The 27,205-nt window shown below is 43.6% G+C and overlaps 1 protein-coding gene across 2 annotated transcripts; it reads right to left on the reverse strand.

Annotated features, from left to right (window-relative positions):
• Positions 1 to 522: 522 nt before the first annotated feature.
• Positions 523 to 27,205, reverse strand: LOC117360048 (cilia- and flagella-associated protein 161-like). Of its 2 annotated transcripts, XM_033943649.1 has the most exons (4): positions 26,837 to 27,185; positions 24,483 to 24,642; positions 15,882 to 15,955; positions 523 to 815 (listed from the first exon to the last, which is right to left on the reverse strand). In XM_033943649.1, exons 1-4 carry the CDS (start codon positions 26,926 to 26,928, stop codon positions 659 to 661), a joined length of 483 nt encoding a protein of 160 aa, XP_033799540.1. In that variant the 5' UTR covers positions 26,929 to 27,185; the 3' UTR covers positions 523 to 658. The 2 variants fall into 2 exon arrangements, with proteins under 2 accessions (XP_033799540.1, XP_033799541.1); XM_033943650.1 differs by lacking the exon at positions 24,483 to 24,642 and having other exon boundaries at positions 26,837 to 27,205.

Raw genomic sequence — 27,205 nt, forward strand, 5'->3', positions numbered from 1 at the left:
TCTTCAGACTGTGGGGAACCACAAGTACAAGGGGTCACTCGGAGAAATTGAGAGGGGACAGGTTTAGAACAAATGCGAGGAAGTTCTTTTTTACCCAGAGGGTGGTGGACACATAGAACGCGCTTCCGGAGGTTGTGATAGGCCAGAGCACACTATAGGGTTTCAAGGAAGGTTTAGATAGGTTCCTAAAGGATGAGGGGATTGAGGGTTACAGATAGATGTAGAGGTAGGTTACAGAAATGGTCAGAAACCACTTCACAGGTCACAGACCTGATGGGCACCGCGGGAGCCGACCGCTGGGCACGATGGACCTCTGGTCTGACCCAGTGGTGGCAACTTATGTTCTTATGCTGTGGATGGACCATTTGGCCTTTATCTGCCATCATGTTTCTACAACCACAGCACCGTTCTGCAATCAGCCCACTTTTTGGGGGGTTGGTCAGATTCAATATTTAGTAACACTGATGTTGCATTTTTGAAGATCCAATAAAATTTTAAATTAAAAAAATAAAATGCAAGAAACACAAACATGCTGTTTTATTACTGTTTTTATAATTCTACATTTAATTTTTGAATTGTTAGATGCAACATGTTACAGATACTGTCATTGGAATATTTTACATTTTATCTCAGTCACCAATGTTTTATCTGTTCTCATCTATTTTTCAAAAGGAGGTTCAGGTCTGTCATACATGGTATGTACATCATCACTAGGATTAGCAGTGACTAAAATCCAGTGGTTCAAATCTTCTTCAACTTTATGGGAATTCATGTAGGTATGAGTAGCAACTTCAAACTCTTTTCCAAAGAATGTCCTGTATAGAGAAAACATTAGTATGGTATTTGGTACGTTTAGTGGATGTTCAAACAATTTAATTAACGCACTTTCTTCAACAGGTCTTATAAACTATTCTGTGATGTAGCTAAACAAGAACTATAACACACATTAATTTGGAAAGGAACTCCATTGTTTCACAGGAAAGGTAGACAACTTTCACATTTACTACATCAATAACGCCATATGGTTCACCCTACCATTCAGAGTTTCAGTCATAAACTTACTCATAAGAATTAGGGAAACCTTCATATTTAAACTACACACAAACCTCTCAAAGGCCACTGCAGAAAAAAAAAAGATTTTGGCAAGGACTTAACCCCCCTTTTACAAAACCCTCGACAGCGGTGTTTAGTACAGGCTGGCATGCTGAATGTTCTGCGCTGCTTCCCCGATGCTCATAGAGTTCCTATGAACGTCAGGCAGCAGCAGAGAGCATTCAGTGCGCCAGCCTGCGCTAAAAACTGCTATTGTGGTTTTGTAAAAGGGGAGGAGGGAGTAAATTTGGAAAAGGATAGCTCAGACTGACTATAAGAAGGGAAGACTATTTCCATGTGCAGGTGCCAAGAAGGAGAAAGTGCAAAACCTGGTAGATTAATATTTTCTTAATGTTGGTCCTGGAACAGCAACTATAGTTGTATTATGAATGTAAAAAGCATGTGAGGTGTAAACAATGGTAAGTGACGCTAGAGACTTTGGGACACCCATATGAACAGCGCAAAATGTGGAATTCCATATTTAAAATATCACACATCTCTAAAAGGCCTGCAGAAAAATAGAGGAGCAGGGTAACAAAAGATTTTTGCAGGATATGAAGTCTTTTTAGATTTGACTAAGAACTATATGCAGTATTGGCTTCTAAATATGTTTTAAAACAACTAATGATCACCATATTATAGGGTAATGTTAAAAGGCACTTCTGCCTTAAAACAGTAGATGATGATGACCGCAGATAAAGACCCCGAATGGTCCATCCAGTCTGCCAAACCTGATTCAATTTAAATTTATTTATTTTTATTTTTTTCTTCTTGCTATTTCTGGGCAAGAATCCAAAGCTCTACCCGGTACTGTGCTTGAGTTCCTACTGCCGAAATCTCCATTAAAACCTACTCCAGCCCATCTATACCCTCCCAGCCATTGAAGCCCTCCCCCAGCCCATCCTCCACCAAATGGCCATATACAGACACAGACCGTGCAAGTCTTCCCAGTACTGGCCTTAGTTCAATTTTTAATATTATTTTCTGATTCTAGATCCTCTGTGTTCATCCCACGCTTCTTTGAACTCAGTCACAGTTTTACTCTCCACCACCTCTCTCGGGAGCGCATTCCAGGCATCCACCACCCTCTCCGTACAGATCCATGGTGAGACCCCCATCTGGAATACTGTGTACAATTCTGGAGGCCCGCATTATCAAAAAGAGTTGAGTAGGTTCAGCAAATGGCCACCAGGATGGTCTCAGGACTCAAGGATCTCCCGTATGAGGAACGACTGGGTAAGTTGCAGCTGTACTCACTCGAGGAACGCAGAGAGAGGGGAGACATGATCGAGACGTTCAAATATGTCACAGGCCATATCGAGGGGAAGAGGATATCTTTTCCTTAAAGGACCCACAGCAACAAGAGGGCATCCCGTTGAAAATCAGGGGTGGGAAATTTCATGTCGACACAGAAAATACTTCTTCACCGAAAGGATGGTTGATCGCTGGAATAATCTTCCACAACAGGTAATTGAGGCAAGCAGCGTGCCAGATTTTAAGAAAATATGGGATTGGCATGTGGGATCTCTTCATGGAGGTATGTAGGGGGTGGGCCATTAGTGTGGGCAGACTAGATGGGCCCTGGCCCTTTTCTGCCGTCATGTTCTATGTTTCTAGCACCCAAGGTCCTTCTCCCCATCCATGCATATCAGCTTCTCTCCTCTCAGCATATACGGCTCCTTCCGATTATTAATCCCCAAATGCATTACTCTGCATTTCTTTGCATTGAATTTTAGTTGCCAGGCATTAGACCATTCCTCTAACTTTGCAGATCCTTTTTCATATTTTTCCACTCCCTCTTTGGTGTCTACTCTGTTACAAATCTTGGTATCATCTGCAAAAAGGCACACTTTTCCTTCTAACCCTTCAGCAATGTCACTCACAAACATATTGAACAGGATTGGCCCCAGCACCAAACCCTGAGGGATTCCACTATTCACCTTTCCTTCCTCTGAGCGACTTCCATTAACCACCACCATCTGGCATCTATCTGACAGCCAGTTTCTAACCCAGTTCACCACTTTGGGTCCTAACTTCAGCCCTTCAAGTTTGTTCAACAGCCTCCTATGAGGAACTGTAATAAAGGCTTTGCTGAAATCTAAAGTAAATTACATCTAGCATAAGTCCTCGATTCAGCTCTCTGGTCACCCAATCAAAAAATTAAATCAGGTTCGTTTGGCACGATTTACCTTTTGTAAAGCCATGTTGCCTCGGATCCTGTAACCCATTAGATTCAAGGAAGTACACTATCCTTTCTTTCAGCAACACTTCCATTATTTTTCCAACAACTGAAGTGAGGCTCACCGGTCTGTAGTTTCATGCTTCATCCTGTGACCACTTTTATGAATAGGGACCACATCCGCTCTCCTCCAATCCCCAGGAATCATTTCCCGTCTCAGAGATTTGTTGAACAAGTCTTTAATAGGACTCGCCAGAACCTCTCTGAGCTCCCTTAGTATTCTGGGATGGATCCCGTTCTGGTCCCATCGCTTTGTCCACCATTCAGTTTTTCAAGTGCTCATAAACACTCTCCTCCATGAACGGCGCAGAATCTACTCCATTTTCTCGTGTAACTTTGCCAGACAATCTTCGGTCCTTCTCCAGGATTTTCTTCTGTGAACACAGAACAGAAGTATTTGTTTAGCACATTTGCTTTTTCCTCATCACTCTCCACATATCGGTTCCCAGCATCTTTTAGTTTAGCAATTCCATTTTTCATCTTCCTCCTTTCACTTATATATCTGAAAAAATTTTTGTCTCCCTTTTTTTACATTTTTAGCCATTTGTTCTTCCGCCTGTGCTTTCGCCAGACGTATCTCTCTCTTGGCTTCTTTCAGTTTCACCTGTAGTTCTTTCTGCACTTCCTCTTCTTGGGTTTTTTTTATATTTCACGAACATCAACTCTTTCGCCTTTATTTTTTCCGCCACTAGTTTGGCGAATCATATCGGCTTCCTTTTTCTCCGTTTTTATTAATTTTCTTCACATAAAGGTCCCTTAGCCATTTTTATTGCTCCTTTCAGCTTAGACCACTGTCTTTCCACTTCTATTATGTCCTCCCATCCTAACAGCTCTTTCTTCAGGTACTCTCCCATTGCATTAAGTCTGTACGTTTGAAATCTAGGACTTTAAGTAATGTGCGGCCGCTCTCCACTTTAGCCGTTATATGAAACCAAACCGTTTGATGATTGTTACTTCCCAGGTGAGCACTCACTCAAACACTAGAGATACTCTCTCCATTTTGTGAGGACCAGATCCAATATCGCTTTTTCCCTTGTGGTTCCGTCACCATTTGTCTGAGCAGAGCCTCTTGAAAGGCATCCACAATCTCCCTACTTCTTTCCGATTCGGCAGATGGAACATTCCAGTCCGCACCTGGCAGGTTGAAATCTCCCAGGACAGCTATGGCTCCTTCTACAATTGACCAAAAAGCAGTTACTTATCTTAACAGGTGTTATCCAGGGACAGCAGGCAGCTATTCTCACATCGATGTCATCGACAGAGCCCGGAAGCGGACACCTCACAAGCAGACTTGCTTGAAGAAACCAGAAGTTTTGAGTCGACTGCACCGCGCATGCGCGAGTGCCTTCCCGCCCAGCGTAGGGTGCGTCTCCTCAGTTCAGATAGCTAGCAGTAAAGCCAACCAGAGGAGGTGGGTGGGTTGTGAGAATAGCTGCCTGCTGTCTCTGGATAACACCTGTTATGGTAAGTAACTGTGCTTTATCCTAGGACAAGCAGGCAGCCTATTCTCACATATGGGTGACCTCCAAGCTAACCAGAATGGGATGGTGGTTGTGTTAGCAATTTAGGAGAATAAATTTTGTAATACTGTTTGGCCAAACTGTCCATCTCGTCTGGAGAAAACATCCAGACAATAGTGAGAAGTGAAAGTATGAACCGACGACCAAGTAGCAGCCTTGCAAATTTCCTCAATAGGAGTAGATCTGAGGAAAGCTACTGAAGCTACCATTGCTCTGACTTTATGGGCTGTGACTCTACTGTGGAGGGGTAATCCAGCCTGGGCAGATTAGAATGAGATACAAGCAGCCATCCATTTGGAGATGGTACGCTTAGAAATAGGATGTCTCAACTTATTTGGATTGAAGGAGACAAAAAGTTGAGGAGCAGTTCTGTGTGGTTTGGTGTGTTCCAAATAGAAGGCCAAAGCACGTTTACAGTCCAGAGTATGAAGAGCTACTTCTCCAGGATGAGAATGAGGCTTTGGAAAAAACACTGGAAGAACAATGGATTGGTTGAGATGAAATTCCAAGACCACTTTAGGGAGGAATTTAGGATGAGTACGAAGAACCACCTTGTCATGATGGAACACTGTGAAAGGTGGATCAGCAACTAAAGCTTGCAGCTCACTGACTCGTCGAGGAGAAGTGAGGGATATGAGAAACACCACTTTCCAAATGAGATACTTCAGATGAGCCTTATCAATTGGTTCTAATGGAGGCTTCATCAGTTGAGCAAGGACAATATTGAGGTCCCAAACCACAGGAGGCGGTTTGAGAGGAGGTTTGACACTGAAAAGTCCTTTCATGAATCTGGAAACCACCGGATGAGCAGAGAGGTTTACCTTCAATAGGCTGATGGAAAGCTACAATTGCACTGAGATGGACTCGGATAGATGTATACTTGAGGCCAGAATTGGATAAGTGCAAAAGATAGTCCAAAACAGAAGATAAGGAGGAATGCTGAGGCTCCTTATGATGAGAAAAACACCACGTAGAAAATCTAGTCCATTTTTGGTGATAGCATTGTCTAGTGGTAGGCTTCCTAGAAGCTTCTAAAACATCTCTTACAGATTGAGAAAACTGAAGAGGAGTTATGTTGAGAGGTACCAAGCTGTCAGGTGTAGAGACTGCAGGTTGGCATGAAGCAGAGATCCTTTACTCTGTGTAAGCAGAAAAGGAAAAACTGGTAGAAGGTATGGCTCCCTGCTGCTGAGTTGAAGTAGAAGGGAGTACCAAGGTTGTCTCGGCCACCGAGGAGCAATTAGAATCATGGTGGCATGATCGTTCTTCAACTTGAACAGAGTCTTGAGAATGAGAGGGAATGCATATAGGAAGAGATTCGTCCATTCCAGAAGAAAAGCATCTGCCTCGAGGCGATGAGGAGAGTATATCCTGGAGCAGAACTGAGGCAGTTTGTAGTTGTGGGGAGCTGCAAAGAGGTCTATCTGAGGTGTTTCTCATTGTGAAAAAATGCGATGAAGAGGCGAGGAATGGGGTGTCCATTCGTGAGGTTGCAGAAGACGACTCAAGTTGTCCGCCAAGCAAATCTTCGCCCCTTGAATGTAGACAGCTTTGAGGAAGGTGTTGTGGCGGATTGCCCAGTCCCAAACCTTCAGAGCTTCTTGACAAAGGGAGGCAAATCCCGTCACTCCCTGTTTGTTGACATAATACATGGCGACTTGGTTGTCTGTCCGAATGAGTACTACTTGGTCGTGAAGAAGATAATGAAAAGTGTTGAAAGCTTTAAGGATCGCTCTGAGTTCCAACAGATTGATATGACACTGACAATCCGTACTAGTCCAGAGGCCTTGAGTACGGAAACCATCGAGATGAGCGCCCCAAGCATAGGTCGAAGAGTCTGTCGTGAGGACCTTCTGATGGGAGGGGCATTTGAAAAAGAAAGCCTCTGGAAAGACTGGAAGAGAGCATCTACCAACAGACAGACTGCTTCAATGAAGGAGTGACTGTTATGTGTTGAGAAAGTGGATCACAAACCTGCGTCCATTGAGATGCTAGGGTCCACTAAGGAATTCTGAGGTGAAGTCTGGCAAAAGGAGTCATGTGTACTGTGTAGGCCATGTGACCTAGGAGTACCATCATGTGTCTCGCTGAGATGGAGGCGCGGGAAGACACTATATGACAGAGCTGTATGAAAAAAGAGCTTCCAGTCGTGGAATGCTCTGAGTTGGACAGTGTCCAGAAAAGCTCCAATGAATTGTAGATTTTGTGAAGGCTGAAGTTGAGATTTGGGAAAGTTGATTTCGAATCCCAAACTTTGTAGGACCCAGGTAGTCCGTTGGGTCGTTACAATAACCCCTTTGAGATGTTGAATTTTTGATGAGCCAGTCGTGGAGGTAGGGAAATACCTGAAGACCATGGTTCCTTAGAGTTGCTGCTATTACTAACAGGCACTTGGTGAACACTCTGGGAGGTGAGGCCAGGCACTTGGTGAACACTCTGGGAGATGAGGCCAGGCCGAAGGGTAGTACTCTGTACTGATAATGCAGATTCCCCACCCGAAATCTGAGCTATTGACAGGAGGCCGGATGAATGGGGATATGAGTGTAGGCCTCCTTGAGATCCAGAGAGCATAACCAGTCGTTCTGCTCGAGAAGGGGATAAAGGGATGCCAGGGACAACATTCAAAACTTTTCTTTGACTAGAAATTTGTTGAGAGCCCTGAGATCCAGAATGGGAACAAGGAAGTAACAGGATTAAAACTCCCTGTTCTGCTGTTCCAAGGGAACTGGTTCGATGGCATGGAGACGAAGCAGAGCTTGAGCTTCCTGAAGAAGAAGGGCGGTCTGGGAAGGATTGGAAGGATACTCTCTTGGAGGAAGCTCTGGTGGAACCTGAGTGAAATGAAGAGTATCCTTCCCTGATGATGGTCAGCCCCCAGAGGTCGGATGTAATAGTCATCCATCGGTGATAAAAATTATGGAGATGATCTCTATAGGGGGGAAAGAAGACAGAGTCAGAACGGTAGAGGTTATGCTGTTTTAAACAGTCAAAAAGGCTGAGTAGCCTTAGGTGCCGCAGAAGGTTGAGGTTTTTGTTGCTTCGGAGGCTGCTGTTTTTTTAAGAGGAGGGCGAGAGTAAGGAGCCGTCCTTGGAGCAAAACGCCATTGATAGATAGGAGCAGGGCGTGTAGGTTTGGCAGGAGCTGGCTTTGGCTTAGGTCTGACAATAGAGGCAAAGGATTTTTCATGGTTAGACAATTTCTTGGTGGCTGCCTCGATAGATTCATCAAAGAGGTCATTGCCCTCACAAGGAATATTAGCTAAGCGGTCCTGAAGATTAGGGTCCATGTCAATGGTACGAAACAAGACAAGGCGACGCATAGCTACAGAGCAAGCAGCTGCCCGGGCAGACAACTCGAAGGCATCTTAAGATAACTGGAGGAGATGCAAACGGAGTTGAGATAAAGAAGCAAAGACTTCATGAAACATAGTAGATGACGGCAGATAAAGACCCGAATGGTCCATCCAGTCTGCCCAACCCGATTCAATTAAAATTATTATTATTATTTTTTTTCTTAACTATTTCTGGGCAAGAATCCAAAGCTTTACCCGGTACTGTGCTTGGGTTCCAACTGCCGAAATCTCTGTTAAGACTTACTCCAGCCCATCTACACCCTCCCAGCCATTGAAGCCCTCCCCTGCCCATCCTCCACCAAATGGCCATACACAGACACAGACCGTGCAAGTCTGCCCAGTAACTGGCCTAGTTCAATATTTAATATTATTTTCTGATTTTAAATCTTCTGTGTTCATCCCACGCTTCTTTGAACTCAATCACAGTTTTACTCTCCACCACCTCTCTCGGGAGCGCATTCCAGGCATCCACTACCCTCTCCGTAAAGTAGAATTTCCTAACATTGCCCCTGAATCTACCACCCCTCAACCTCAAATTATGTCCTCTGGTTTTACCATTTTCCTTTCTCTGGAAAAGATTTTGTTCTACGTTAATACCCTTCAAGTATTTGAATGTCTGAATCATATCTCCCCCGTCTCTCCTTTCCTCTAGGGTATACATATTCAGTGTATACCCTAGAGGAAAGTGTATACCAAATTCAAAGTGCTTTTCAGTATCCAAATAAGTCAAGAACTTTGGTAATAGAGAAATGAGGAACTCAAAATAATAAAATTAAAATTATAATTGAGGACTATAGAGGACATCGACATGGCATTTTGATAGATGCGACATCCGAATTTGTCCATAGTTTTCCCTTCCCTTCCAGGAGGAACATTGGCATAAACCTTGGAAGGATGGGACCTCTTCAAGGAGGACTCGACAAGCAGGGATTGATGAGATAACTGTGAGTTATACCTAGAGTCCAATTTGCCTGGAAATGTGGTATAAGGTGTCTCCAGGCATCGACTAAAAGTCTGAGACAAAAGCTTGTGAAGAGGAAGCTTAAGTGACTCTGCCGGAGGTTGAGGAAGATGCATGACTTCAAGGTACTCCTTAGAGTATTTGGAACCAGATAAAAAGTCCACAGCCATCTGACGAAGAAAAAATGAGAAAGATAGTTGATCCGCCAATGCTTTGCCTCGAGAAGGACTCGAGGACGTCGAGGCAGCCTGGGTCAAAGATGAAGCTTCGGCAGGAAAAAAGGCATCAAAAGAATATGGAGATTTGGACGAGGCAATCAAAACCGCTGCATCCTCGAGGTTCGGAAGTGGAGACCTCAAACAAGGAGTCGGTGGTCTAGTTGAAGTAGAAGTAGATCGGGGCTTAGTTGAAGAGGGTCGTTCTTTAAAAGAAGAACCATGCCTGGAAGTATGCCTCGATGAAGGCCTCGATTGTCGGTGAGAACTGTGCCTGGAAGCTGATCTCGAAGATCGAGGAGACTTCACCTCGGAGACAGAAGCAGCCAATGGTACCAACGAATGGATAGGACTGGAGGCTGTAGATCGAAGCTCCAGAGGTTTGGTGGAAGAACCTCCCAAAGACTCTGCTCCTTGTATAGAGTATGCACTTGCCAAAGCACTTGCAAAGATTCTGCTCCTTGCTTCACGTGCTTGGATGCCAGACCAGACACTCACAGAGACTCTGCTCCCTGAGGCAAAGGAAGTGGTTTGACCTCGTGGGAGTCTGCTTAATGCCCAGGCTGGATGAGAGGAAGCAGCTTCGGTCCCATATTAGTAAGGAACTGAATAAACTGCTTCTCCAACATGGTCTGGAAAGAAGCCAGCAAGGATGGATCCGCGTCTGAAACCGGACCACCTGCTATGGATGGAGGTTCCACCGAGGCAGTGTAAATGTGTTTCGACTTAGAAGTCTTAGGCACTTTAAGCACTACCGCTGGAACGGTAGTTCTGCTGAGCTATTTGACCTGAGGAAACAGGGGAAGATACAGCAGGAGTCATCGACGAAAGAGCCGCTGCAAATGACGAAGGTCTGATGAGGCTTGAGGTGGAAGCAGTAGAAGCAGGAGGAGTCTCAGTCGAAAGTGAGGCTGAGGGTGCCTTCAAGGTCGAGGGATCGGAGGAAGAATCCATGCCAAACAGCTTCTCCACCAAAAGATGATGTTTAATGGCTCGAGGTTGAAGAGTAGCACAGCGCTCGCATGACTTCGGTTGATGCTTAGGCCCAAGGCACTTGAGGCACCGACAATGTGGGTCCGTAAGGGAAATCGCATGCAGGCACTGGCTACACTTCTTGAAGCCCGTGGCAGGCCGGGACATAGGAATAAAAATAGCCGCCACAAGATCGAAGTCCTTGGGCTGCAGCCGAGCGGCCTGCCCCGATAGACGGACGGAAGTATGAAATTTTTTTTTTTTAAAACTAGAAATAAAAGAAATAAATTAATAATAGCGATTTGTTAAGAAAAAAATACAAACCGTGGTTCAGAGAAGGCACAAAGTAATGAAGTTAAACACAGAGAGTCAAAGACGGACTTCTCGGCTCCACAGAAAACTGAGAACTGAGGAGACGCGCCCTACGCTGGGCGGGAAGGCATTCGCGCATGCGTGGTGCGGTCGACTCAAAACTTCTGGTTTCTTCAAGCAAGTCTGCTTGTGAGGTGTCCGCATCCGGGCTCCGTCGATGACGTCACCCATATGTGAGAATAGGCTACCTGCTTGTCCCGGGATAATACACTGCTTTCAGAGCAACACCTACTGGGCAAATCAACTTGTAACACTGTGATTCGAAGGTTCGAGGATATGAAGCCAGATGGTGGAGATAACCAATATATTGAAGACGCCAACAGTGAGTAGCAAAAATTGATCGGCTGGGGTCAAAGGACTTTGATGTGAAGTGTGATTGAACTGGGAGATTAATCTTTGGGAAGTTAAGAGTGCGATTTCTCTGATGCAGTGGTGTTTTACAGTCATGAAATGCTGTCAGTGTCGGAAAGCTGATACAAACCACAAAAAACACAAAAGTGCCCACTGCACAATATATAAGGAAAATCACCTTCAGTATGATCAATGATTTAAATGGCTATTTAAATTGCCTGACTGATGCCAACTGGGCATTTTCAGTTAGCGCTTAACTGGATTGCGTCTCTGAAAAGGCCCAGTTAGCACTTGGCTAATCAAGTGGAATATTAGGCGCCTAACCAGTTAAAGATAACAGCATAAATAGGACACATAAAAGCAGTCCTGCCTTTATATGGTTCTTCATAGCTGATTTAAGTGCCACATATCACACGTAACAGGCTACACCTGAAAATTTTATGCCAGAGCCCAGACAGGGCCCTGCATTGAATTTCCAGGCTTAATGCTGATTACTTACAGCTAAATACTGGGATGATTTTGCCCAATAAGTTTTTTTTTTTTTAGTTCATTAATTTTATTGAATATTATAAGTAATATACAGAAAGCAGTTCAAATACATAAAAATTGAATAAGAAATAGTGATGTAGAAACAAAAGAAACCATAATTGCTGTTATTTGCATATAGTAGATTAGTAAGAAGAATTCAGAGTATTTGAAACTGCTAAGAAAAGAAATAGAAAGGATAGAAAAGCAGAGAAGATGAATTGAAATAAAAAAGAAAAAAGAGAGATAAAGAAAGAGAGAGAGAGAGGCAGAAGTGTCTACAAGGCAGAATGAACATATGAATCTAAGAATGACCAAGGTGATTTATTTCGCACCAAATTTGTAGATAAACGAGATATCGTGTTCTTTTCATATGCATATGATTCGAATTTGTGGTACATGCTCAAGGAGTTCCACCAAAAGGTGTAGTCTAGTAGTGTGGGTGACTTCCAATTTTTCAAAATGTGCATAAGAGCTGTCACAATCATGGTGTCAATAAGTTTAGGAGGGCAGTTTGATAGTGCGAAACAAGGGTGTTGAGAACGAAGGATTATAATGTCTATGGAAATAGCTTCTGAACATTCGGTAATAGATTTTATGGTGTCCCATATACGAGTCCAAAAGGAATGAACCATAGTGCAGTGAAGAAGCATGTGATCAAGAGTTCCAGGCTCTTTCAAACAGTTCCAACAGGTAGGGTCTTGTTTCAGTTTCGCTTTCCACATTCGAAATGGAGTCCATACTGCATTCCACATAACAAAGAACATTGATTGCGAAACTCTTGAGGATAATAGAGGACGATTTGTAGATGACCAGAAGAGTTCCCAATCTATTTCAGAAAGCGTGGTCTTTAGGATAGAGCCCCAGTGGTTCATGGATTGAGGTGTAAAGGTGAAGATGTGATCTCTTAAGATGCTATAAAAAAGAGATATCGCCCTACCTTTCAGTAAAGCCATCAGAGATCTGGTTCTGGCTAATTGTCCTGATGAATCTTGAACAGCTGAGATGTGCAAGCGTTTTGATTTAGTTTTGAGATATCTAGCCAAAGGGCGACCCATAAGATTATCTCCCATATAGTGACCAGAGTTGGAAATGAAAATGTCACGACGGGCCGTACATGAGACTAGAGTATTGTATTCATATTTTAAGTTTTGAATACGTTGGAGCATGGATTGATCTTGTAGATGGTTGGACATATGTTGTAGTTCTAAATTTTTAATAGAGGTTTCCAGTTCTTTTTCTTTTTGGATGGATTGTTTTTTTTTCCAGGAAGCAAGTTTGATCAATTCACCTCTGAGAGAAGCTTTGTAAGCTTCCCAAATAATAGAAGGACAAATTTCTGGATCTTTGGTGTTGATTTCAAAAAATTCCGTAGTAAAAGATTTGATTTTTTCTACTATTACCTCATCTAAAAGCAGAGTATTGTTAAGTCGCCAAGAGGGAGATTCTTTACGTGGGGCAGAAATAGATAAATGTAATGAAATAGCTGCATGATCTGTAAGAGTTATTGGGTGTATGAAAGTATTTGTCACGTCTTGAATGAGAGAGGAGGAGAGAAGGAAGAAATCAATTCTCGAGTAGGTATTATGTGGTGGTGAAAAGTGTGAATACTCTCTACCTTTGGAATACAGTAAACGCCATGGATCTACAAGAGAAAAGGCTTCTTTTAAAGCATGTAGAGCTGCAAAAGATTTAGATTTTGAGGGTTTGCAAGAGGATGATCGATCTATATAGATATCTTGAATTTGATTAAAATCTCCGCCCAATATTCGAGAATAAGAGTCATATTCAACTAACGCCAGCTGAAGGTCTTTGAAAAAATCCGGATGATCCAAAACAGGAGCGTAAATATTAAGGAACACAAAATCCACAGAGTGCAACGCAGCATGTACCAGACACCACCTTCCATTGGAGTCTGTTTTAACAGAGTGAATGATAGGGGATAGTTTATCACTGAAAAGTATTGATATTCCATTTTTCTTTCTCTGAGTCGCAGGGGAATACAAATGAGTGGAATATCCCTTCAAATCAAATTTAGAAGCGGCAGCAGGTGGGAGATGGGTTTCCTGTAAATAGATCACATCGGGATGTTTATTTAACATATAATTAGTAATCTTCTTCCTTTTAATAGGATGATTCAAACCATTCACATTAAAAGAGATGATATGTAAATCAGCCATAGTCTTTTGTATACGATGGTAAAACATAGTAATCATCACCTTTATAAGGAAACAACAAATAGTAAAACCAGGATATCAGGTAGACACTACTGCCAGAAGGAATAAAAAGAAAGAAAGAAAGCATAAGAATAAGAGCAAGTATACTATTAGTGACAGCATATTGTAAGGTCAGAAAATAGAGAGACCTTACTATTATGTATAAGATAGTACAGTTTAAGGGTGCTCCTGTGAGCATGGAGAAACAACTCATATAGAACAACTTACTTAACTCCACACCCATTCAATTTAAGGAAATTTAGCTGCAGGACAAGATGGAAGCATAACTGCTGAGCTCCTCTCCCAGATGCCTACATTCTGACTTAAATGAAGGTTTTTCCTAATCCAAAGTAGTATACTCGCAGAAATATCCAGCTTAAATACTAAGCGATAGCCTGGTAAAAAAACAAACTGCTTATATTTTCCTAATAAATTCAGTGTGGGACAGTGCTGAACAGAGAGATCAGATTACCTCTCTCTGATGCCGTTACCGGCATAAAACTAAACTTTTCTAATAATAAGTCTAATAAAGTTTCCAATTGTCATGTGCTGACTTTAAAGGATTTGATGATCTAATTTGACTTAAAAGAAAAGAACAAGAAAGGAAAAACGGTAACATTTTGTCACTCTTCAGGCTTGCTTAGAATCGAAATTGGCTGTTATGACAGTTTGAAGTAGCGGGAGAGAAATCAGCTGGAGTATCAGTGTGAAATAGCGCTGCAATTCTAAGTTAATGAGGTGGTAAATCCTATCAAACAAAAGTCAAGATAAGATAAATGGAATCACTAAATGGTAGACCGATAGCTGGAGAGAAACATTAAGACAGGGAAATTTAAAGATAAGAGAAGAAAGATCGCTGACATTCCCTGAGACATTTGCTGCTAGTTCAGGTAGCAGTCAGCTGTTGGGGAATTTTAAGTAATATAATACCGAATACTAAGAATTACATTTCAGCCTGCCTTAGTTATCCTTCAAGATCCAGCACAGTGAAGGGGAAGGGAGATCGAGTCTTCCCCCTTCACTGCACCGGAGGAGCCTGAGATCGGCGATTTGCCCCGCCCCCCAACAGCCACTTCGGCACTGGTCTGTCATTACAGCCCTCTTGGAGGCTTTGAATATAGGACCTATCTTCTTCAATATCCAGCACAGTGAAGGGGAAAAGTGATCGAGTCGTCCCCCTTCACTGCACCGGAGGAGACTGAGATCGGCGATTTGCCCCACCCCCCAACAGCCACTTCGGCACTGGTCTGTCATTACAGCCCTCTTAAGGGCTTTGAATACAGGACCTCTCATCTTAAAGATCCAGCACAGTGAAGGGGAAGGGAAATCGAGTCGTCCCCCTTCACTGCACCGGAGGAGCCTGAGATCGACGGTTTGCCCCGCCCCCCCAACAACCACTTAGGCACCAGCCCAATAAGTTTTTTAAACGCTTATCATCAGCTAAATTATCTCCTAATTTTTATGGCTCGTTTTACTAAGCTGCAATAGTGGTTTTAGTGCGCGCTGAATTGCCACGCACTAGACGCTAACGTCAGCATTGAGCTGGCATTCTAGCCGCGTAGTGCGGGTATAGCACGTGCAGCAATTCAGCACGCTAAAAACGCTATCACAGCTTAGTAAAAGTAGCCCTTAGTGCCATGTCCAGGCACTGGCACTGAATATTGGGGGATAATTCTGGGTCCCTGGCTAAATATAAGGCCGGGACACACATAAGCATTAAAAAGAAAATAAATTGAGCCCGCCAAGCCCGCATACCTGGGACTTGCCATAGAGAGGAGATTTGAACCAACCAGCCAGCAGTGCTAGTGTGTAAGGCAAAAGCACTGCTGGCAGGGGAGGTAGGCGTACAGGCGGTGGACTGCGGAGGGGAGGGATGGAGGAGAGACTGACCGCAGGAATTTTCCAAGGACATTCTTGCTACCACTGTAACTACTGCGGTAGCTGTTCCTTTGAGTCAGCCTCTTTCTCTTGCCTCCTCCCCCATTCCAACACCTTTGTAGTCATGTATAAAACAGATTCAGTGGCTTTGCAAACAAATAATTATTTGGTATAAATGTACACTTACCATTGGGCATGCTTTCTCAGGACTGCCAGACATCGATTTGTTTTGCTATGAATTATAAGAAGTTTTTTATTTGCCTGCAGAAGTAAAAAATAAGTGTTTAAATTCTGTGGCTTTTTATGATATTTCTTGTTGCATTATGGGATGATGTTTCTGGATATAGAGATTGGGAGGGCAGATGAGAGGAAGGTGGGATAGGAGGTACTGAATTTGGAATGCCAGGAATGGAGAAAGAGGAAGATTGAGATACTGAGTTGGTCATATTTAAAGCCTGCTATTTGAGCACAGATTTAATCAGTCAAAGGCCTCTAGAACTGAAAATCAACACAACCACCCTAATCCTATAAAGTTGTGTGCACAATTAATGATTAGCATGCACAGTTGTGCACACAGGGCCTGATATTGAAACTGTGGGAGGCAGCCCGACTACTGTGGTCCATGGCAGTCTTGGATATTAAATGCTGGGGCTGTAGGTGGCCACTGGCATGGAACATCTGGGTCAAAGTTTGCCTCTGTGGACTTAGCCAGTCAAGTCAACAATTATTGGCTGGCTAACTAAGGCCTAGCGGCCAAAGTTAGACCTGCCTTTTAGACAGGTCTATCTAACAGCTAGCTTTAACTGGTCAGCCAATGAATACTGGTGGTGACTGGCTATGTTGCATGACATAGCTGGTTACCAGCCAATATGGCGAACTGGAGATTCAGTGGGAGATAGCAGGCTATTGGAGGATATCCAGCTAAGCAGTAGTACATGAAGTACTGCAAGCTGCCATGAAAGTCATGACAGCCATTTCTCAGGCACAGGGGAAGGAGCGAGGGGGCCTACTGGACCATCAGAATTCTAGGTAGGTCTGAGGGGGCTTAACCAGACATGGGGGGGAGGTTTGGCCACAGGCCGGGGGAGGGGATATTATTGTGGGGGTTGGGAGGGAGATCAGGGTCTCTGGGTACTTTATTTAAAAAAAAAAAAAAAAAAAAAGCTTATGCAGGTCTCATCCCAATATTTAGCTGGGACCTGCATGTGTTTGAATGAGATGAGCATCGACGGTGTGAGTGCTTGGCATCGACTGGGAAGAAGAGTTTTGACGCCTGGTTGTCTTAGAGTCCTAACCTTTTTAGCCTTTCCTCAAATGAGAGGTGTTCCATCCCCTTTATCATCTTCATTGTTCTTCTTTGAACCTTTTCTAGTGCCGCTGTATCTTTCTTGAGATAAGGAGACCAGAATTGAATGCAATACTCCAGGTGAGGTCATACAATGGAGCGATACAGAGGCATTATAACATTCTTAGTCTTGTTTACCATCCCTTTTCTAATAATTCCTAGCATCTTGTTTTCTTTCTTGGCCACCGCCACACATTGGGCGGAAGGCTTAATCGTATTGTCTACAATGACACCCAGATCTTTTTCTTGGCTACTAACCCCAAGGTGGACCCTAGCATCCGGTAACTGTGATTTGGGTTATACCGTAAGATCATAGCATTCCAGATTGTCTAATACGATGGGCCCCATGTGACAGAATTCCGTGATGTAGCAGTAGTCTGAGACAGCTGTCCCACTGCAAGTGGACCAGATCCGCAAACCATGGGCGATGTGGCCAATTCGGGGCTATAAGGACTACCAATTCACAATAGGTTGCTCTTCTGCGAATGACTCAGCCTATCATCAGCCATGATAGCAACACATACAGCAGTTCTCTTGCTGGCCAAGGGCCAAGGCTTCACGAGAGAGTCCATTCTGACACCTTCTGGTTCGCATATTTGACTGAAATACTGAGGGGCTTTCTTATTGTCCACCAATGCCATGACATCAAACATTGGGTGCCCCGACATCTTACAATGCAGTTGAATGCTTTTTGGGACAACATCCATTCCCCCTGGATCCAGCGTCCGCTTGCTGCGGTAGTTGGCTTGGACACTGTCAACTCCTGTTACATGCACCGCTGTTATGGCCTGCAGGTGGACTTCTTCTGCCCACTGAAACTGGGCTTTCAAGCTTCATAGAACTCTTGGTTCCCCCTGCCTGCTGACGTACGTCACTGCTGTAACATTTTTGAGGATACTCTGACTGCTTTGCCTTTCAGACGTGTCTAAAAAAATTGGAGAGCTAACCAAATGACTCTCAACTCATCTGCTATGATGGACCATGTTTTCTGCAATGGCAGCCATTGTGACCCTCGCAATGACCACCCCTGCTGTAGAGTCTTGCATCCATCGTTAGTATCATCTATGTAGAGAGGAAGGCTTCTGGATAACAAATCCACTCTGCGATCCTGCTTATCCTTCAGGATTATGCATACTGGAGACGTCAAAACCAGGGACCTAGTTGGGATTTCGTATGCTTTATGATTGGGATTTTGCATATTTCATGATTTTACTTCAATAAAGACTTGAGTCTCTACGCTGGTTGTGACATCTCCAGTACCTCTTCTTGCCATTGTTCTACAGCATTTCGAGGCCTTGCCTCTTCTTTTTTGGTTCTTTTGTAGGGTCATGAAATGGTTAACTGTTGTTTAAAATATTGCTCTGGCCTACATAGCTGAAAACAGTGTACAATCTATTGACCTCATCTGCCTGAAATGTATGTCCATGCCTTACCACATTGAAAGCTAAATAGATAAGAGTTTGAGCCATGATGTACCCTGCCCTTCTGTACATGTAACATTTAGACCTGTAAGATTTAGATAAGCAGAGAAATGAGCTAGTTTCCTATAGGACTATAAGTTGTATCCCTGAACCTATCATAAGTGCTGGCTTAGGACCAATAATAATTGTAGAAAAGTTATAGAAGTAACAAATGAAAATTGTAGTTTTTGCATATATTAGTTTGCAAAAAGGGCATAAAAATCCATGCATTTCCTGATTCTAACACTCTAGTAGGCAGGCTGTTAACTGCACTAGAGTCCGGTATGCTGTAATAAACCTCTTGTACTTTCTTCACGCCTCTGACTTTGTGTGTCCAAGTGACCTTTCATTTTAATATAACATAACAACAGATTTATAGACTGCATAACCATAAGTTCAATGTGGTTAACAAAAGCTATGCTATGAAGACACAAATTATGTTAGAAAAGAACATGATAATCTAATTGGTCAGGAATTTAGAAGAGAGAAAAGTTTTTAGCAGTTTTCTAAAGTGTTCATAAGAGCTGGACTTGAGTATTAGTAGACGAAAATCTTTATCACAGTAAGCTGATTGGTATGAGAGTATATGCTAATGGTATTTCTTTCTTTTGCAGTGAAGTTTGTTTAGAAACCTGTGCAACCAGTGAATCCATCTTAGGTGTTGTAAACAATTATTGAAATTCTGAAGCCATGGGATACAATTTTGTAAACACCTTCGCCTGGTTAAGGGACCTTCTGGCATGTCTGGTAATATCTGGCTGAGAAGGGAAGCACGTGGACTGTGACTTGGTACTGCATAACAGCGAAAGCTGAGCAGCCAAAACCTATGGGGACTTTAGATCCAACTCCTGCAAAGAAACTGTAATAACTTCAGTTAAATCCGATGGTTTGAAAAGTCTTTGCACCATCGAATCCTCTCCCTGGTCTAGGACTGCCACTGATTCCTGGTTGTCTGCCCCAAAGATGATGTTTTCTTGGAAAGTAATGGCATAGTGTCTGACCTCAAATCACCCCAGTCGTTTTGTGACTGAACCTTTGGTTCCTGCAGCTCCACAGATTGTGAAGGGGCTTCGCCCTGAGGAGGAAGCACTCTGTGTACCTCCCTGCTGTCATCCTGTTGGTGTTTGTTAATATTTTTGGTAGGCTGCATACATCAGGATCACAAAGTCGGGGGTCGAAGACCTGACTTGGATCCTCCGGGCCCTCTGCCAAATCTGAAATTTGCCTCTTTTCAGGGTCAGGCACTGCCACACAGCAGGGCTTTGCCAGCAACATGTAGTCATGGTTTAGGGGCTCTAACGGAAGATTAGATTTTCACCCTCTGATAATCTTCTTTGTTAGTCCCTGGAGGATTTAATACACTAGGTGTTCGATCCCTTTTGGAAACCCGGAGTTGCAGAAATCCAAACACTTTTCTGAGCATGTGCTCTTCCTACCTTAGAGAGTTAGAGCCCCCTGTAGTTCAGTCCCAAAGCCAAGCAACATACCAGAACAAATCCAAGACAAAATAGGGGAGCGCAAGGGAACCTCCCTGGTGATATAAACAATTTCTGTTCTGATCTGGTCTGCAAAACATGAAAACAAGTAGCTGACCCTTGAAAGGAAGTCTGTTTAAAGTGGTCTTGGAGGCAGCATCCCCAGCACAATGACAGATCCAAAAAGTCTGGTGCGCAGACACTACATAAGCTGAGATCTAAGAACTCAAATGAGATCATAAAGGGTGCTGCCACATAATCCACACCATCCATCAATAGCTGGGGACAGGCATCCATTTCCGCAGAGAGCACATTGTGTAATCTCGTCTGACAGGCACATGCTGCAAAGGAGGCTGCCACCGCCACCTTGATACCTGAAGAAACCACTTCAAAAAGCTTTTTCAATATAATGTCCACTCTGCAATCCTGGGAGTCCTTAAGCACTACTCCTCCATTGCTAGGGAGGACCGTGTGCCAGGTAACCTGTGCCATGGTGGAATCCACCTTAGGTTGCTAGTGGATAAAGCTTAGCCATAGCTTTAGAAAGCTGGAAAGAGCTTTCCAGGGTATCCCATTGGTCCAAAACCAGACCAAGAAGATGCAGATGGGATGGAAAAAAGGAGGACAGCACATTAGAATGGTCCATGACCGAACACTGACATGGAAGGTGGAGATCCCAATTTGAGGTCTTTCAGAACATCAGTAATAAAATGGTAGACAGAGTCATGCTTAAAAAGTCTGTGGACGGAGGGGTCCTCACCCAAATCCGGACTTTCAGAGTGACTGCGCTGACTAGTCCCCACAAGGTTATCTGCTGGATCCAAAATAGAAGCAGTGTCAGGAGACAGAAGAGACATAATATTCATATAGCAACTAATGCAATTGATCTCTGCCATAGCTGGACAAGAGGGCTCCCAAAAAGGGATCTCTGCCACTGATGCAACCGGCTTAAAAGAAACCTACGCACCCACCACCTGCATCTAACAAGCTGGGTCCGAAGAATACGTTTTCCAGAGGAGCCAAATAAAGCCCGGGGAAAATTCACACCCCATGTCCGCTGCAGGGCCCTGCTGAGATGCCTGCACCATGCCAAAAGAGTCCCAGATTCAGAATGCAGGCGTTTGGCACCAGACTTCAGAATGGCCTCTGGGCGAGACTTTTTCCTGAAATCAAGGACCCAGGCAGGCTCCCCAGCTCTGGAGGGTCATAGAGTATGATGGCAGAAAAGGGCCTGTGGCCCAACAAGTCTGCCCACTCAAGAACCCTCCCTCAGTTAATTTGTCTACTCTAGAGTCCCCTCTCCCATGAGTCCGTCATTTAAGCATGACTCTGTAGCGACCCCACTTGTCTGTCCCAACTTCTCTTGAAGTTGAGCACGCCGCTGGCCTCGACCACTTGGCGTGGAAGGCCATTCCATCGATCAATCACCCTTTCAGTGAAGAAGTATTTCCTGGTGTCCCCATGAAATCTTCCCCCTTTAAGTTTTAGCGGATGCCCTCTTGTCGCCGATGAGACCCTTAAGAAAAAAAGATATCTTCCTCCACCTCGATGCAGCCCGTGATGTATTTAAATGTTTCAATCATGTAACATAAGAACATAAGACTACCATCTCCGGATCAGACCCATGGTCCATCGAGTCCGGCGATCCGCACACGCGGAGGCCTAGTCAGGTATACACCTGATGTAGTTTTAGTTACCCATATCCCTCTATGCCTCTCGTAAGGAGATGTGCATCTAATTTGCCTTTGAATCCTAGCACAGTGGATTCCTTAATAACCTCCTTTGGGAGAGCATTCCAGGCATCTACCACTCGCTGCGTGAAGCAGAACTTCCTGACATTTGTCCTGGACTTGTCCACCCTTAGCTTCAAACCATGTCCTCTTGTCCGTGTCATGTTGGACAATGTAAATAATTTATTTTCTGCTCTATTTTATCGATGCCTTTCAGTATTTTGAACGTCTCGATCATGTCCCCTCACAGCCTCCTCTTCTCAAGGGAGAACAGTCCCAGTTTCTTGAGTCGTTCCTCATATTCCAATATTAGCTTCGTTGCTCATCTCTGCACCCTCTCCAGCAGTTTTATATCCTTCTTTAGGTTGGGAGACCAATGTTGGACACAGTATTCCAAGTGTGGTCTGACCATTGCTCTATAAAGCGGCATTATGACTTTCTTCGATCTACTCGTGATTCCTTTCTTTATCATGCCTAACATTCTGTTTGCTTTCTTTGCCGCTGCAGCGCATTGTGCCGATGGCTTCAGGGTCATATCTATCAGTACACCCAGGTCCTTTTCTTGTTCGCTCTTACCGAGTTGCGCCTGACATTCTATACTCGTGTTCCTTATTCTTACTACCTAAATGCATTACTTTGCATTTCTCCACATTGAACTTCATCTGCCATTGCTCTGCCCATTTCTCTAACTGATACAAGTCGCTCTGGAGTTCCTCGCTATCCTCCTGCGATCTGATTGCCCGGCATAGCTTTGTGTCGTCTGCAAACTTAATGATCTCACTGGATATTCCGTCTTCCAGGTCATTGATATAAATATTAAATAGGATTGGCCCAAATACCGAGCCCTGGGGCACACCACTAGTCACTTTCTCCCAGTCTGAGAACTTCTCATTTATGCCCACTCTCTGCTTTCTGTTTTCCAGCCATTTGCCTATCCACCTTTGTATATCTCCCTCTATTCCATGGCTTTGTAGTTTCCTGAGAAGTCTTTCATGTGGAACTTTGTCGAACGCTTTCTGGAAGTCCAAATATATTATGTCCACCGGCATTCCACTATCAATTTGCTTGTTCACGGTCTCAAAAAATTGAAGTCCCTCCTTTCTCTGCGCTCCTCGAGAGAATAAAGGCGCAGTCTGGTCAGACGTTCCTCATAAGGGAGATCCCTAAGTCCCGAGACCATCCTAGTGGCCATTCTCTGGATTGACTCCAGTCGCTTCACATCTTTCCGATAATGCGGCCTCCAGAACTGGACACAGTACTCCAGGTGAGGTCTCACCATGGATCTGTACAATGGCAGTATGACTTCAGGCTTTCAGCTGATAAAGCTCCTTCTGATGCAACCCAACATTTGTCTAGCTTTTGCTGAAGCTTTCTCCACTTGATTTGCAGCTTTCATATTGTCCCGGATGAATACTCCTAAGGAGATGAAGCCTGATGCTCCCGCTTCCTCCCCCAGTGCATTGCAGCACGTGGTACACGATCTCTGATCTGGCACAATTCATACACACATTCAACAGATTAGGGGCTGAGGAGTCCATCCTAAATGATTTTTAACAAATTAAGGGGTTTGGAGCTGAGAAAAAGGATTGAAGCCTTCTACAACTCATCTATAAGGAATTATATGCTACTTGCACAGGAATTTTTTTGGTAGGCTGCTAAATGGCCACTAGGCTTCAAATCTGCTAGCTTTTAGTGTATTATTGAGTTACCAAACATTTATGGAATATGTTTTATCTTTATTAGTCGTTATCTAATGCTTGGAGCATAACCTGTGAAGCCAGGTTCAAATCCCACCACCACTTCTTGAGACCTTGGCCTCAGGTATAATGTAGATCCTTCAGAGACAGGCAAATACCTAGTGTACCTGAATGTAACTTGCACTAAGCTACAACTGAAGGAGGCAAAATATTTTAACTGTAAATCCATAGCGTAGGCCAGATTTGTTTGTGTGGGCCTTTCCAAACTACCATCACTGCCACCACACATACTTTATCCTGCATCTTGCCTCCTCTCCTTCTGCCCCTGGATCTAGCATTTGCTGCCACCCTTCTCTGCCCACGGCCTGGCGACTACACATGCCGGTGTACCTCAGCTCCTGGGCGGCAGCAGCGACGGGTATTCACTACTTGCATTGGCCCCGTGGGATTTCCTCTGCTGCATCCTGTCAGAAAGACAACAGGAAGTTACATCAGCAAGGGTGGGGCACAGCAGAGGGAAGTCTGTGAAGCCAGCAGGCTCATTGCTGCCTCTGCCTGTAAGTGTGATGAGGTACTCCGGAAAGTGGGAGTCTTAAAGAGAGGGGGGAGTTGCTAGGCTGTGGGCCAATGAGCGGGGCAAATGCTGGATCCAGATGTGGGGGAAAAAGGCAGCCACTGCTAACTTGTCTTGTGTGGGCCTGGGCCCCGGCCCACCCATAGCTATGCAACTTCTGTAAACAATGTTTAAATGTACATGAGGTCACTGTGTTTTGACCTTTTTTTTTAACTTTTATAAACTGCCTTGATCTGTCCAGGTATATGGTCAACAAATATGGAATAGAATGTAAAATGAGTTAAATCCACATCTAAAATCCAGTGGCAGGCTTACTGTGAATTAACACAAAATAGTAATATAAAATCCTAAAATCACAAAGGACTCACTTTACTCAACTATCCAATTAGATTGTAAGTTCTTCATTGTATCTGCCTTATAAATAAGATCAATGAAATAGAATCCTCTTCCCCCATTCCAAAAGTTCTCACAAATGGCACAGCAATAACTAATGTGTCTATTTCTTACAGGAACTGGAAATCCCTCGTATTCGAGGCGCAGTGAGGATCTAAGTAAGAAATCTGCCATGCAAGTTAAGTAAGAAGGCTGATTCATCAAATTCACTTCCTGTAAGTGAGAATTCTTAGCACACTTCATCATATGTTCTCTGATCACTTGCCAGATACAACTGAAAATGACAAGAAAAAATCATGAATATATAGATGGTTATTTGCCATATTACCCATCATTAACAAAAGTACTGTAGATATTCTCAGACTGAAGGAGTCTGGGACTGGTTTTCCTAAGTGTTGAACTAAGTTTTCTCTTTAATAAAATGCTGAATTATGTTTAGCTGCAGACCTAACTTATCTCATGTTCTAGCCTGCCTGTACTGGGTGTTAGCTTGGACATTCTAACTTCCTTATGGCTATCTCAGCATAAACGACATGCAACAGAAAGACTGCAGGGCCTAGATAAGTGACTTGCTAGTGACCTGCTAGTGTGAGCTGAGGACCAATGATTGTTAAGAAAAGTAACACGTGAAAAGTTTTTTCTAGAATTCAGTTGTATAGCCAGAAGAATGTATACATATCTCTGTAACATCCTATTTTCGGCACTTCTGAAGCCAGCTTGGAGCTCGGGAGTCGCATACGTATGCTAATAAACTATCTGTGCCTTCTTCAAGTCTCTAGGTTTTTTGGCCTGCCCAAAGTGACCTTTCAAGGACCTGTTGAGTGGGTGCTATTACTAGTACTTTTCAGATAATGCAGTAGTTCATTCCTATGGCACAGAATACCATAGGTGGCTATTTTCTGCACAGTGTGTCATAGGCATGGTAATGACGGTACTCCTATGGTTCCCTGATATTTTGCGGCCTATTAAAAAAATGAAAACAAACAAACAAAAAAAGCCGGCAAAGCCCTGACAGCAGTGAAGGAGGCTGCTTCTCCTGTCCACTACTGTCGGGGCTCTCCCGATTCAATCTGATCCGTGCAGTCAGTTGGGGATGTACCTCCGATCACCTCCATTTGCATGAAGATGGTTGGTGAATCAGTCGGCCCTGCCTCCAATTGCACACGGATCGGACACAGGATCGGAAGGTTAGTTGAATCTAGCCCGTAGTTTGAAGGTAACACGTGAATCAACCGGTAACCAGTGTAATTTTAGTAACAAGACATAGCTTTCTCTAATTTTGAGGCTTTAAAAAATCAATCGGGCTGTTAGTAAGGTCTGAAGTTTCTTCACAATTCACATTCCAGAGAGTCGTTAAACTTAAGTACCCTATTGTTTTGTTAAGTTGCCTTTCACCAGCTTTGCTTCTCTTCCACTCTCCCGCCCTCTCCATGCTCTGGCATCTCTTCTCCTTTCTTACTTACCCCCTGGTCTGGGCATCTCTGTCTCCTTCCCTCCCCCTTCCTGGCATTTATCACCTCTCCCTCCATGATTGGCATCTCCTTTTCCTTCCACCTGGTCTGGCAATCTCTCTCCAAGGTTTATTAAAATTTCTATCCCACTCCAAGGGCATAGCCTTCTGGGACAACTTACAGTCTAAAAATCCAAACAATTACATAAATCTATATAATAAACAATCTAACATTTAAAATTAACTTAACATTACAATCCAGTGGTCAAAACAACAATCCAAAAGAAAAAAATTCTGATATCTAATTTCTACTATCTGATGTTTCCAGGGTTCTCTTCATTTCAGACCTTCATTAACCATCTCATACACATAGGGAGAAAAAGAAATGTTTTTAGATCGGTTTTTAAATCTATCTAAATTTCCTAACAGTACCATGTTAATGGTATACCAATTGCATAGTTTGGACCCTTCAATCTGATTGTGTTACACTAAACTATTTCATTGATACGCATGGTACTATATGGCGCCTTTGATTTTCTGAATCGTGAGTGATCTCTCTCTTCTTCCTACTTCCCTAGTCTTCATTTCTCCATCCCTCTCCATCTTTCCCCTCAATCGGGTACAGCATTTCTCTCCTCTTCCCCTTCGTGGGTATCAATCTACCTACCTCCTTCTCTCTCTTTGTCACCTCCCCTCCCCCCCAGAAACTTATCTTTTATTGTGGGTAGCAGTAGCGTTCACAACCCGCTGCTTTTGCCGGTGTCAGGCCTTCCTTTCTGCTGGTCCCGCTTACTTCCTGCTTCTGCGAAGGCAAGACCTGGCAGGGAAGAAGGCCCATTGCTGCTGCCAGGAGTTCCATCATGATGCCAGTCATGGAAGCACCCCCCTTATGAGTTGCAACAGGGGCGGACCGCCCCTCCCCTCCCCTTGGTATGCCATTGACTATACTAGTTCCATTGTTCTGCTTTATTATGGATAATAAAAAAAATCTCATGGGCTTTCATTAGTAATAACTTACTTGTCCCATAAAACCTTCCATTGTCCTAAGAGCAAAATTCTGTCCAAATCTGAGAGGTTCACCCAAGGGACTTCCATCAATGCTGCAAACATTCCAGACAAACTAATTTCATTAGGAATAACATTTTAAAATTACCTGAATTTGATAAATGTAACTGCTTTGATTTTACCACAGAAGACAGTATATCAAATCCCATTACCCTTTCCTTAATTGTAGGGAGTTTAGAATGTTCAATTACGTGTGTTGTAATATAACACACATCCCATTAATATTGTAAATGGCTCAAAATGATTTCAAATGTTTGTAAAGAAATCATTTTAGGAAGGGGTGGGGGATCAGTATGTACAATGATTGGACCTGATATAAACG

The sequence above is a fragment of the Geotrypetes seraphini genome, chromosome 4 (assembly GCF_902459505.1).
Source record: "Geotrypetes seraphini chromosome 4, aGeoSer1.1, whole genome shotgun sequence".
Classification (NCBI taxonomy): domain Eukaryota; kingdom Metazoa; phylum Chordata; class Amphibia; order Gymnophiona; family Dermophiidae; genus Geotrypetes; species Geotrypetes seraphini.

Coding starts and splice junctions, on each gene's coding strand:
- LOC117360048 (XM_033943649.1), bottom strand. CDS start 26,928: ATGTTTGCAGCATTGATGGAAGTCCCTTGGGTGAACCTCTCAGATTTG. Junction 24,643..26,836: donor TGGAAGGTTTTATGGGACAA/GTAAGTTATTAC, acceptor TGTCATTTTCAG/TTGTATCTGGCAAGTGATCA. Junction 816..15,881: donor CTGAGAAAGCATGCCCAATG/GTAAGTGTACAT, acceptor TTCTCTATACAG/GACATTCTTTGGAAAAGAGT.